This window comes from Calidris pugnax, unplaced genomic scaffold, assembly GCF_001431845.1.
Source record: "Calidris pugnax isolate Ruff unplaced genomic scaffold, ASM143184v1 scaffold806, whole genome shotgun sequence".
NCBI lineage: Eukaryota > Metazoa > Chordata > Aves > Charadriiformes > Scolopacidae > Calidris > Calidris pugnax.
Window position 1 is genome coordinate 933,211 of NW_015092240.1, and position 14,138 is coordinate 947,348.

General features: G+C 37.6%; 1 protein-coding gene across 1 annotated transcript in view; it reads right to left on the reverse strand.

Annotated features, from left to right (window-relative positions):
- Window positions 1-1,787: 1,787 nt before the first annotated feature.
- The window catches only part of GABRG1 (gamma-aminobutyric acid (GABA) A receptor, gamma 1), a 55,578-nt gene continuing 43,227 nt past the window's right edge, over window positions 1,788-14,138 (reverse strand). Inside the window, exons 5-9 of the mRNA XM_014962312.1 lie at window positions 12,724-12,806; window positions 11,398-11,535; window positions 11,119-11,271; window positions 7,717-7,928; window positions 1,788-3,251 (exon numbers count right to left, since the gene is read on the reverse strand). Of these exons, the coding sequence (XP_014817798.1) occupies window positions 2,973-3,251; window positions 7,717-7,928; window positions 11,119-11,271; window positions 11,398-11,535; window positions 12,724-12,806 (865 nt within the window). The 3' untranslated portion in view covers window positions 1,788-2,972. The remainder of the gene's footprint in view (window positions 3,252-7,716; window positions 7,929-11,118; window positions 11,272-11,397; window positions 11,536-12,723; window positions 12,807-14,138) is intronic.

The following is a 14,138-nucleotide window of genomic DNA, read 5'->3' on the forward strand; positions in this document are numbered from 1 at the left end:
ATATGACTCCAAATACTGTGGTCCCAGCTATCAGTAAAGAACTTTTACCCAGATAGGTTTGAAAAATGATTGCAACATCTAAGTCCAAGTAATTATAGTCTCTGTCTTTTGCCATTTTTTGAGTATCACTTAGCTTGCTTGGAATCAACTATTTACATGCAGATTAGAAAAAAAACACATAGGACCAAAATAACACATTTATTACATGCCATGTTACAGTTCACTGCATTCCCACTTCTATTTGCACTCACAGTACTATGGGAAACTAAAATTATTTCATCAGAAACAAATGAAGTTCACAAAAAAGTTTGTCAACAGACAGAAGCAAGTGTATCCATAAGCCAAACAGCCATAACATTCAGTAGCTGTAATACTCCATTACATTGTTTCATAGAAATTAGAGATGAAAGACTTCTTACCCATCCCTTGCCAATTCAGGATGTTTTCTGTTCTCTAATTCAGTCACTGGAGGCTGATTGGCAACTGACAACCACATGAATAGAAAAAGCTAACTAGATGTGCCAGAGGAGAGCAGGCTGTGAAATTTGTATTTCCCCTTGTGAAGTGCCAAGCTCTTTCAAGTTCCTTTTGTTTAAAGGTGAATTAATGAAACTCAGGAGCTCACAAAATTGGGGCCTTGTATTGTAGAGAGCGAGTATGCTTTTCAAGTACATATCCAACATACTGCTGCTGGAGCCACCTTCATCCCTCCTACAGAGGAGTGTGTTTACTGTGCTGTCAAAAAGCATCAAACTGCACTATGGAATTAAAACTGACACATTTCCATTGTACTGAACATTTTCTGAAAATGAGACTCTAAAGAAACAATACATTATAGTAGATCAGTGTTGTTAATGATGCTGCACTTTTACGCTCAGCCTAACAGTCAGAACAAGTTGGTGCTCAGAAAGGTCACGCAACAAATAATGTCAGCCAACCTTGACAGCAGGCTTTCAAATTCTCTCAACCACCTTCATATTTCATCAGCTAAATACTGAAATAAAGTTTGCATTAAAATGGGATCTTCTCTGCCACACTTCCTTCCAGAATCACTGCACATAGTCTTGCATTCTCTATTAAACTTTGGGGCTGAACACTGCAGTAACATTTCATCTGAAATGTGCATTGTATATCATATCTTATTATGTCTGGTACCAACTAGAATATAAAAATACATTAATCTTTTCTGAGAAACTCAGAGGAGGGAGCACATTCAAGAGAAATATTGGGGGGGAGGGGTCCTTCATGTATCATTTTCTATTATTAGCCATTAATCATGTCTTTATCTCCAGTACTGAACATCTTTACCTACAGCCAAATGCTAATCCCATTAATCCTCTTTAAAGATCTGTAAGGTCTTCTGTGTAATTCTGACTTTTAGTTAATGCATATCTTAATTTTACAGTGATTTTTGCAAGCTCACTTGAGACCAGTTTCTTTTTGAGAAAGGAGGAAAACCTGCAGTTTTTCATAATGAAGACAATGGATTTAAAAATAGAATTAAGATACTAAGCGCTGCCAGACAGCAACAGTCAACACAGAGAAGACGGTCCAGAAAAGCTACTACTGAAGAATTGCTACCAAGGTGAACAGAAGCTCTGTCTTTCTGTAATCACAGAAAGGCTGGAGAACTGTATTCTCTCTGCCCCCCTCCCAAAAAAATCCCAAATTTCTGGGGGAATACATCCTATCTTGGAGAAGGATCTGCAATACATAAGCGTTATTTTTACTTTTTTTACCTTCCCCTCTTCCCCACCCTCCCCCCCAACTTCCCCCAGAGCAGGGCTTTTCCATTAGAAACAAACAAATATCAAAGAGGTAATTACACAGCAATCCGTAACACAGGTTCAGTCAACTCACACCATTTGGCTTTGGCTCAGTGAGTAGCACACACAGTAACAAGCAGAATCTACAAAATCATACTGTATGCAAAGTGGAGCAGGTCACACACTATGCTCTTAGGGCTGGAGATTTAACACAGTGGCTCTGAATACAATGACTATAGCACTGCTACAGGTTTTCCAAACTCTGATGATGGAAATTCTACCAAATGTAGAGTTATGACTTTTTCTCTGGCTCTGAGTATGAATTAGAGAGGCGAATGGGGAGGATGTGAAGAGTATTAAGTTTAATGGCCAGGACCTCAGTCAGCCAACATCAGCCTGGTTTCCATGAAATGAGCAAGCAACAACAGCTGGGTAGGAATTTTTGAAAGCTGTAGCCCTCTTGGAGAACTTTGGGAAACTCTCAACAGTGAAGTAATGGCAGATGGAGAACAGACATAAGTGCAATTTAACACTGAAGACCAAAAGCCTATATCAGTGGTCAGGATAAGACAAGCTCAGAATTACCCTTGGGGGTTTTGTGATATATCCATTTCTTGCTGCTCTAATCTCTGCATTCTGTATAAATCTGAATACAATTATGACTTAATCATTCTTTTTAACATACTGCAGAGAACAAATGGCTGTTTGAAAAATAGAAATGTTCCATTTCAACTTTTTTAAATCAGGGATTAATAAAATCATTACCTTGTGGATGAAATGTATGAGAATAACTAATCCCATTTTATTAAGGCTTTCTCTGTAAAGGTGTAAGAGATGCTACAAAATTCATCTGCATTATCATTTAGGATTACAATTGAGAGCTTCTGTAGAACCATCCAGTTAAATAACAGAGTCTCTTGACTCTGCATTTTGTTAGAGCTGGACAAAAATAAACGTATGTTCTGGCAAGTAAAATCTTCAGGATATTTATTTTTAAATTTTCTCTTCAAAATAGCACTATCAGTTCTATAGTTGATCACAAGAGGGAGACTACATCACCGTATTTCCTCTCATTGTTTCAAATTTTTAAAGCATACAAACAATTTGAGTCATTTTGGACCAGCTCTAATCTTTTGACTGCTCACTGAAAAGTGTTAATGACTGTTCAATTAACATTTTTTTCTGAGTTTGTCAAACCTCTGAAATTTATAAATACAGATATCCTATCCAGTAAACAAGATTGAACAATGCAAAGGCAGTTGGAAAGAAGATTCGAGAATAGGAGTCAATTTTTGCAATACGGATGTGTATTCTTCCTTCTCTCCAAGATCCTGTGCGGCAGTCTTCAAAACAACAAAAGAAGCTAGCACAGTCTTTCCCTTCTAGGCACTCATATCCATAATCATCATCGCGTTCAGGGAGATGATTAATGTTATTAATTGGGATTAGAGTTGATCCAGGTCGAACAGCAATTGCAGGTGGTTTCTTAAGAAAAACAAAAAAGAAAAATACAGTTTTGCGTTTGTTTTTTTATCCTCACAAGAAATAATTCCATAGGCTTTCCATAGCAAAGGCCAATATAAGCACCTTCAGTACAATATAGAGAAATTCTAATATTAAAGAAAACAGTTTGGGGAGCTTTGTGAATTACGAACTGCTGTATATAATTAGCTCATGCAGGCTAAAGATCATGAATGATTTGCACCTGCCACAGTGAAAACTGGGTTGTGCTGGGATTTGGGAATAGTGGATAATTAGTTACACAGACAGGGTTATCTGATCCCATCTAGACAACGCAAAAGAACATTTTGAAGTCAGACACAGCTTGATGACTGGGTCATCAAGCAAGTCCACAGGCAGGGTATAAACATCACTACCAAGGGAATGATAGCTCTCCCTTCATTTGGAGTCTTTAGAATGAGACTAGAAGCAACATTTTCACAAAAAAAAAAAAAAAAAAAAAAAGCTAATGGGGTTAGTACAGTATCACTGGTGAAGTTTGAGAGACTGACACACAAGGCCAGGCTATGTCATCTAACCCTCTGATGTTAAATCCTTAAAGAACATGCCCCATCTTTAGAAACCAAGACATAAGATTCCTTACGAGAATGCCACTGAAGGCAGTGAAACTGACTAATTCAATTCTAAATTCTTGCTTTTACTTTCTGTGGGACTAGCTTTACACTCTTGAAATCTGGTAAAAAAAAAACCCTCAGTGTAGTAGATGTTAAGGTTCATAAATAATTTTCATAGAAAAAAATAGAAAAAAATCTGTGTGCCTCATTGCCCTGCACATATACTGTTTAATATTCTCTTTCTTGTGACTTTTGCCTTTTCACCTTCCATTTGCTTACGCTACCACAGCCCATCTTTCCCCCTTTTATTAATTTGTTTCCATGCAGTTCTTCACTCTTCCTCCTTGTTTTCCTGAATATTTCAAAAGACATTCTCTTTCTCTATCTGTCCTTTTTTTTTCCCCTCTTTTTAAATCTCATAGTCTTTTTAAACTAATCCATAATCCTCTTTCTTTCAAACCCCCGCCCCCCCATCTCTTCTCAAATCTTCAGACTGAGGACTGGGGTTACTTCAACACTAGTCTTACATTGTATTTTCTCTTTTCTACCATCTCCATATTTTGTCACATAATGAATAAATACAGCAGGAAAGGATGCAGTCAGAAGAACTAACTGTGTGTTTAGGTGTAGAGAAGAATCTCTCTTAAACAATTAGAAATGATAGGGAATTAAAAGATACAGAAAAAAAAACAAAAAGCAGGAAGCCACATAATTTACATTCTTGTTATGTTTTAGAGTCCTGTTGTCCCACTTCCAGAGAACTACTTCGTCCAGTTGAGATCTCTATACATGGTTAAGGAGGCATTATTGCTTCAGGGACATTCTACCCAGCATCCCAAAGGGTGATATCAAAGCCATGTAGTATCCACCACATTTTCAAATAGCTTTATTTCCTAAGTGTCTTTACCAGAAGAAGCTTCACACAGACTGCTGTTTCAACATTTTTTAGACATGATGACCTAGGGAGCTAATTATCATCCTAAAGGACCTCATTATTCTTTTCAGTTATGATAAAATACTGACAATACTAACAAACAGCAGTTACATTCTTCTACCTTAATGTGAGACATTACAAACAGGGCTGAGTTTTATAAAACATAACAGGTAAGTTCAAATTTTTTTCTGAACTTACAAAATCATTATTTTATCGAAGATATATAAGCAATATATATATATATATATAAAGGACATATGAGGATATATATATAAGGCTTATTTCTGATTCATGCCTATTCTGGCTTTGCCAGAATTTCCTCTCTGCTGGTTCTGCCCATGTAAGATTTGTGGCATGATTTGTTTTTATTAGTGGGGTAAAACAGGAATCCCCAACTCAGAAACACCACGGGTGGAGGAAGAAATAATAGTACTGTTTTTCACTGTCCGTGTCACCAGCACAGACTAGAGCTGGCTACTGAATTACAGGTTTGAAAAGGTGGCCTGAGGGAGGCAGAAAGACAGTGACATCTTATAGACCTAACTACCTACAGGGAATACATAAAACGTGTGTAAGAAAGAGACAATGTGAGAGAAAAGGGGAAAAAAAGACCAACACCTCACAAGAAAATGACCTCATATCAATTGGCAGAGACTTAAAGAAACCCCAAAACATGTAGATAGAGTAGTACATGCTGATTGTTCAGGTACATGCCTGCTGATATTGTAGATAAAATTCCATATACAGTGACAAGCATTTATGATACAGTATGAGAGGACCAAAACCAAATTATTTTGCATTAACATTAATAAAAGTACAAAAGAAAGCCATCATCTATGACGATCATAACACAGGTGATGCATTCACTTCAGGTGAAATGATCATCAGAACAAGATCCACAACTAATTAAGTTTAATCTTTCCTGCCCAAACTCATTATCCTTACTAATGTGGATTTATATAAGCCAATTCAAACTACCTTTCTTGAATGATGCCAGCACATATTTTGTAAGATAAAACTGTCGTAATCATTTGTAAAATCTCCCCATCTTTTCACAAGATCACTGTACTGGCATCAGATGCTGGAATAAGCTTTTATTGCATTTTACAATAGAAATAGAAGACCTAAGCAAGGCAAGCTTTCCAAGGAAAAAAACACCTGTAAATGAGAACCTTTCAGAAGGAATTAAACTTACTATTTTAATTAAATTGTTATTTTGAGTTACATATTCATAACTACAAGAAAAAAAAGAATGAACAGAAGTCCTTTACAAAGATAAAAGGCAGGGGGGCGGGGAGGAGGGCGATGGGGGAGAAAAAAAAAAGAAAGGATTTGTAATTGTATGACTTTCCATTAATTAATTAGATGTATTCTTTAATTCTTCTATGTGGAACAAGAAATTTTACATGTTTTTATAAAACTTCACCCCCAAAAAACCCTCTTTATCAAGTAAAAATCCTTGCATCTAAGTATATTAAATTTAATCCCCTGGGTTTTTTTTGATTAATGTCTTATCTAGTATCGTCTTATAGCCATAACATGCTGAAACATGTTTAAAGAATTCTGTGTGAAAAGTTGGCTGGTTTTCAACTACTTAGAAATAAAAAGCATGCTTTAAAAACAAATAAAGCACAAATGAACAGTGTTTTGAGTATTAAATTGCTAATATTAATCTGTCCCAGCTATTTATTCTATAAGTGTCATGGTTTCTATCTCACCAGTATTCTACATTTTAAATTGTCATATGCACTGAAAATCTCAAAGCATTTGGCAGATTATTTCACAAATGGCTGATGTGTGAACAGATTCTGAAAAGTCTCCTTACTCCATTCAATAGAGTATACTTGCAAACCACTTCTGTGGCTGATCTATAATATCTCCCTGGTTTGAAGAAGCAGTACTTCCTCCCCTCTTGCTTTTCAACTTGTGCATGCTGAGAGCAGACCTATTTCACCTCCCTGCTCCCTAAGTGTTGTCGAGACCTCGCTGCGACAACATAGAATTGGATCTGCTGTGCTGACACTAAGAAGTCCCACAGATCCTGCAGCATCTGTTATCCTTCACCCTCATACGGACCTGGCCAAAGCCCGTTTTCCATCCTTTCCATTGTACCAACATTTGCTTCTACCACTAACCAGAAAGAGGTTGGAGGTTTCCAGTTTCCAGTTCTGTTGGCTGTGCTGGATTCCCTGAGGCTCAGAGTGATGTCCAACCAAGGTAGCACAGGGCATTATTAAGCCTTCACCACTAGCCTTGTCCTAAACACACAGCAGATCCCCTTGGACCAGCTCAGTGTATGAAACATAAGGGCTCCCAGTTCCCTGGTATTAAGCCATAGCAGCCCCTCAGTGCCCCCATAAGACAGTCTCCCACAGCAACGCTGCTCAGAATGGGTGACCAGTGCTTTCCAGCACTAGTCACAGAATGGATATGGTTTGTAACAGGATTTCTGCATTTCCACATCTGGGCTTCTATAATTTCATTTCTATGCCCAGGCAGAATTGCCTCCATGAGCACACACTCCATGGGCAGCTCTAGGAGCAACAAGGGCTTGGGCATGGCAAAGAAGCATGGAATGTTACATCAAACCATTCTCTAGCTTAGGCTTGTGTTCTCATTCATGTATGAGTAGAATGATCTAAAACCTGCATTCATTAGTAGTATTTACAGAAAATGAATAAAAGCCCCAACTATAAAAACATAGAATCATAGAATCATTCAGGTTGGAAGAGACCCTTGGGATCATCGGATCCAACCATCTACCTTAATCTACAAAGTTCTCCCCTACACCATATCCCTCAGTGTTAACATAATAAAATGAATATTAGTCTTAATTATCCTTGGACGTTACCCCTTCTGCTTAAGAACCAGTCTCTAAAAATTAATGCTACAATAAAGAACATGCTGGGGTATTTTTTTCTTGTTGTTTAGCTAAACTTACCGATGGCTTCGATTTTGCCTTCTTTTCTTTTCCTTTGTCCCCTTTTCTGTTGCTGGTAAAATAATGCAAGGTGCCATATTCCATCAAGGCAGCAAACACAAAAATGAAGCAAACTGAAACAAAAAGGTCCATTGCTGTCACGTAGGAAACCTTTGGGAGTGACTTCCTAGCAATTGTACTCAACGTTGTCATGGTCAGCACTGTTGTAATGCCTAAGAAAGAAAGAAAGAGGGAAATGTATAAGTAATCCAATCATATTGTCACAGAAAAATCCTCAAAGAACTGAGTCACAGCTGGGTTCACCTCTGATCACACCCACACACATCAGTGCTATTGCAAGAAGCCATCCCTATGGATCCAGCAGCCCCTGTGGGATCATACAGAAGGCAGCACATTTCACCTTCAGTTTAAATCTCTCCCGTTTTCAACACACACTGAATAAACACTGAGAAAGTTTGTGCAATTTTATAAATGTATTATAGAATGCACTCATAAAGCAAAAACAATAGACAAACAGGTATAAATAAGTACACAAATTTTATAAACACAAAAAAGTCCTCTGGCTCTTGAAAGATTAAAATGTTCAAAAGGACATATTCAGAAAAAAAAAAAAGTGTTATTTGTCAATTATTTCAAACTTTCAGAAAACACACAGAAAAGGAATAATGGTTTCAATTGTTTGCTTCCAACCCATAGCAGATCAAACTAGATGACCTTCATGGCCTTTCTGGTCTCATTCTCTAAATTAGTAGGTATTTTTTCAATACTGTGTCTTAAGTAATAGAAAATGTTTCCCTTGATTCACTTACATACAAGTTAATTAAAAGAACAAGCTGGCCTTAATAGCGATGTGTTCAAAATCTCAACTATACCACTCTTCACTGGTTTAACATTTAGAAGGTGTTAACACTTCTTATATTTGATGCTTCAGGGAGACACAAAGCCTTTTTCATAGTAGTCCAAAATTAAGACGTGACCTTTCCTTCGGAGAAGAAACTCGAACATGCAAATAATTTGTTATTTACATGCACAAGCTTATTGGAAAAAAAAAAAAAAAAAAAAAAAAAAAGGTGTTACACCAGTCTAAGACTGACTATGGCTTTTGAATCAAAGCATGGAATCAGGGGTCGCTGTGGACTGATCCTACAGCAGGAAAGCAGTGGTGATTTTGCAATGGATTTCCCACTGAAATTACATGCCTAAAAGGGCAAACAGATAACCACAGAGTTTTTCAAAAGTGCTTCGCTCCCACTAGATGCTTTTGAAAATCAATTAAGCATTTATCTGCATAGTTAAATACCTAAAGACCTTTAATCATCTCAAACCTTTTGATTTGGGAAACCGCAATCTGCCAGGATCTTGCAATATATACAGAAGAAAAAGGCCAAAGACTTTTCCATCTACCAGACCCCAGCGCAGCCTCCAGGTGGGATGTCACACCCATCATTCCCCTACTGACTTCTGTTCAGCGAGGACAAGAGGAGACATGGACTTCCCCAGTCCTCTCCACTATGCAAAAGGCACACAGGGAGCAAATCTTCCACAGCATCGTGACTGCTTGCCATGATGGACGTTGTTTCGTTTTGGCTTTCTTGTTTTAATTTCTCAGTCTCTTTCTAAAGAATTGTGTCTATTTGACTGGTATTCTCTTTCTCCTTCATCAGAACATCTTCATGTGAGAAAAGTCATTCTACAATCTGTCAAACGATGGCTTCAGCATGTTCACACAAAAGGAGCTCAGAGTTAACTGCAGGGAGCTGTAAATATGACATTGAAAACCTTTGTAGTACATCTCAAGTAGATGAAGGTTAGTGCTGCTGAAGTGGGAGCATGAAAAATCTAGTTTAACCATGAGATCAAAGACAAAATTGTTGGCTTTGCAGCATAGAAAAAGTACTTTTTACAAAGAACAAACTGGATACAGAACTAGTAGGATACCAATGCAACAGTTTTTCCTGTTATAGCTAGTGTCTTTCTAGGTGGTACCCGCAATGATGTCCAATGATTATTCAGTCAATAAATTTTAGAATAAATTTCTAAATCATTATTTGAAACTATCGAGAGATAGTTTCACCTTTTTATTCAAGATTTTAGGCTCTCTTTACTAAACTTTGCAGAACTTTTAAACAGCATAAAGTTAAGATCCAAGACTTGGATTTTCGTCCCTTACCTTTTCATTAGGCTACTGAGCAATGCTCATTTTTGTTTACTTTCTTTCTTGACTCATTAATTTTGCAGGCTTGACTGCACAGTGGGAGGTTTCAGTGGGAACTGCAGGGAGTTAAAGTCTGGACTCACCTTTCTGGTAGGGAACTCTCCTATAATGTGGGAATAGAGTGTTCAGAATCCTATATGCTGATGAAGAAAATTAACTCACGGATTCACGGATTTGACAGAGTTGGACGGGACCTCTAGAGATCATTTAGTCCAACTCCCCTGCTAAAGACAGGATTGCCCAGAGCACATCACTCAGGACTGCATCCAGGCGGGTCTTGAAAACCTCCAGAGAAGTGGACTCCACGACCTCTTATCTCTCACTTCCTAAAATACACCTTCAGCTCTTGATCTTTTCCCTCATATAGGTCATAGTGCAGTCAACAGTTTTAATAAAAGTATCTGTCACTCCTAAGATCAAAGTTGCTAGTCCTGGAGTCCTGTGCACTCCACACACCCCTGTCTGTTATGATGTATGTGGGGACTACAACTCTTCTCCAAGGTAGCACATGAATCCATGAATCCTGAACACTTCAACAGAGAAGACTGACACCATGCTAAACAGGTCAGCCAAGAGGACACTACAAAGAATTATCTCTGTAGAAGAACTCGCAACACAATTCAGTGAGTCAGTTTTTGTAAGTTATATGCTTAACTGCTTGAAGTGCCACTTTGGTTGCAAATTTTCTGTCCTATCCTGGGCTTAAAAGAACAACGGAATAGTTTCTTTTATTGAAAAGAAAAACCAACAACAACAGAAACCCAACAAAAAACCCAACAAACAGATCTTCACGGTTTTTGCCTGTGTAATAATGACATCCTTTGTTCCATGGTGCTAAGTAAAGTTTAATCATACTTGTCAGACTAATGATTGCCATATTGTTGTCCCTGGAGATGACAAAAAGAATATAAAGGAGAAAAAAATGTATTTATGTGAAAAACAGCAGATCCACAAGGCTTGGATCAGGATTTACGGATGACCAGATTTCAATTTTCAACACTCCCTCCTTAAACCCTGCTGTGCAACCACAGCAGGATCCTCCTACTCTTAGTCTTGTAGTTCAAGAGAAAGGGTGACCAATGGTTATAATCTGAAGGGGAATAAGTCATGGTTAATTTGCTCCCTGCTGTAGATTTGCATTCCTGAGAGTACCAGACCCTTCAATGTTGAAAAAAAGACATTCTTACCCAGAGAAGTCCGTGCAGGAACTGCATCCTTATTGATCCAAAATGACACCCATGAAAGAACAACTGTGAGTATACAAGGAATGTATGTCTGAATAGTGAAATATCCCATACGTCTGCTGAGATCAAAGAAGATTGTCATAATAATATAATCACCTATAAATTAAAAAAAGGAAAAAAAATACGTACATGACATTTAGAATGGTTTTCAGTTGAATCTTCATCTATTAGTCTTGTTCTACATAGATATTACACGAAATAAAACTTAACACTTTGCCTCACCAGACAAGGTATGAGAAATTTCAGTAGTATTTCGTAACCCCACAAATGCAAACTGATACAATCTCCAGTATTTTGGATCTGCCACTTCAACAGAGGTTTTCTTCCATTTGTATTCAATTTCATTTCTGGGATATCCATCTAGAATAAAACAGAGCAAATCAAGCATTCAGCCACTGTATATATCAAAGCATGTTTTCTGATCTCTGAAGTTGTTTATAAACTAACATATAAGGGCTATACATAAAGTGCAGAGAGAAAACCAAACTTAAAACTTAACCCCAAAATATCTAGCCTCAGTTTTAAGTTTAACTAAACTTATGATCAATCAAAAATTATGTAAATACAAGTTTTTCAGAAACTTTATCATTAAAAGACCACAAAGAGCTTAAAAGGGTAGACAATCATTAGTACCTAATTTGATAAAATTCCTATGGATGCTTACTGAAAATTTCTTTGTCTGTTGTTCCTAGAATGGATTTTTGTGGCCTGATTCACTGTCCAGTACTTCAGCTTTAAGGAAGAACAACCTTCTTGATTTTGATGTGCCTGACATTGCCCCAAACTATCTTGCAGAAAGGCAGAAATGAAATTAAGCAAGACTTACTTCTGTGGCACAACTATTTAATCAATTGAGCTACCAAAGCTCATTTAGCTGGAAGCACTCAAGAAGGAAGCACTAAATGAAAACATTAATTTAAAAAGAATCACTGAAGTTTTATTTAATTGCCTATTAGGTTTCACATTCAGGAATAAGTTGTTTAGCTGTGTTCAGGTGGTTTAGGTTTCTTTCACAAGTAATAGCACAATTACCTTAGGAACTTTTTTATTTTTAATATAGTTTATATTAAAGAAATGAAGCCTGAGAGCTGTGTTTCTGCCTCACATAAATAAGTCCATCTGAAAGGAGAAGGACTTCTTGTACTGATTAGACATTTACAGGAACAGGTTGAAGAAGACAGATCTTACTATTCCTTTCAAGTATGCCTCATGGAATTAATTCAAAGTTGGCAAGTCTGGCAGGCATAAAAATAAAGTTCTTCCAGGGCAATAGATTTCCATTAACTGGAATGGGCATTGTATCAGTCTCCTAAGCAATACGATTGTTTTTAAAGTTGCAACTAAATGAAATGCATGCAATTCAACTCATTCATTACCACATTAAATAATGCATTAGAAAATGCTATAAATCTAACCAAAACATAAACAGGTCAGTTCTTTTCTTCACTGCAAGGCTTTAAGAAGTAAACACTTGGTCTCTTCCTGATAGAATTTAAGGAAATGTAAAGCCTGATTGTAAAGAAAAAAAAAAAGTGTTTTACCACGTACAGCTTGAAAACTCCAGTGGACAGGAGTGTTCATCCATAGGAAAGTTATGAAGCTGAAGATAACATTCAGCATTAATTGTCAGCCTGATTAGAAAAGGAAGGGGGAAAAAACCCAACAAGATTATATTCAAGGATCCAGATGCTTCAGACTAGACAGTAAAGAACATGCAAAGAAATCAGTTTTATAAATTAATGGATATTATGCATAGCCAACTGTGTGTTTGCAAAAAACATCCAGCATGACCTTCAAAGAACAAAAACTCTTATATGCAACCTGAGGACCTGCGTCATTTCAGTTGGCATTTTGAGCCATTTCAAAAATTTCAATTGATTTGGGGGATCTCTCAGCTCTCTACCAGAAACAGGGGATAAAGGGAGGCAGGGCAAGGAGGGGAGTTTATGAATGCAAATAAAGGCAGTTTCTGAAGAATGCATTTGTCAAGTCACATTGCGTGTGGCATCATTGTATCTGGTGGCTATATACACCAGAGAGAAAATGGGGACACTCTTGGGCCTGCTCTATGCTAATGGAGGCAGCTCTGGTGAAGACACTAGCATGGACAGGAAAGAGAGGACTTGATACTTCTACTTATGTCTAAGGCATTCAAGTAATTCATGCAACTAATACACATTTTAGAAACAGTTTAGCACATATAATGTTATCAATTTATTCACTTGCTGCTTTTGAAAATTCATAGAGTCACAGAATAGTTTTGGTTGGAAGGGACTTTTAAAGGTCATCTAATCCAAGCCCCATGCAATGAGCAGGGACATCTTTCACAAGATCAGGTTGCTCAGAGCCCCGTCCAACTAGACCTTGAATACTTCCAGGCATGGGACATCTACCACCTCTCTGGGCAACCTGGGCCAGTGTTTCACCACCCTCATTGTGAAAAATGTCTTCCTTACATTTAGTCTAAATCTTCCCTCTTTTAGCTTGAAGCCACTACCCCTTTTCCTATCACAACAGGCTCTGCTATTTCCAAAGAGGTTCCAAGCAACCAATGCAAAACTCAGTTCTGCTTTCACTAGGAAGCTAGAATCAGCGGCAAGACTGCTGTCTTTGTGTGTAAAATACCTCCTCCTTTATTGGTAACACTGTAAAGAAAGTCAAAGTGTCTTCTAAAATCAACTTTGAAAACTAAGATAATGCTTACATGCTTGACTGTATGTAATACTTACATACTAGGCAAAAAGGGATGAGGAAATGAAGATTCTGCCACACGCTGCCAGAAAGCTCTATATGTCTGTGAACAAAGTAGTTATTCTTCACAAAGCGTCACTAGGACCTTTCTAAAAATTTGTCCCAACTAGGACAGAGGTTTATAACAGAAAGTGTATTTCATAGACACTTTCTACTAGATGAGGTTGCTCAAGATTTCTTGCCATAAACTGGGGGGGGGGGGGGGGGGGGGA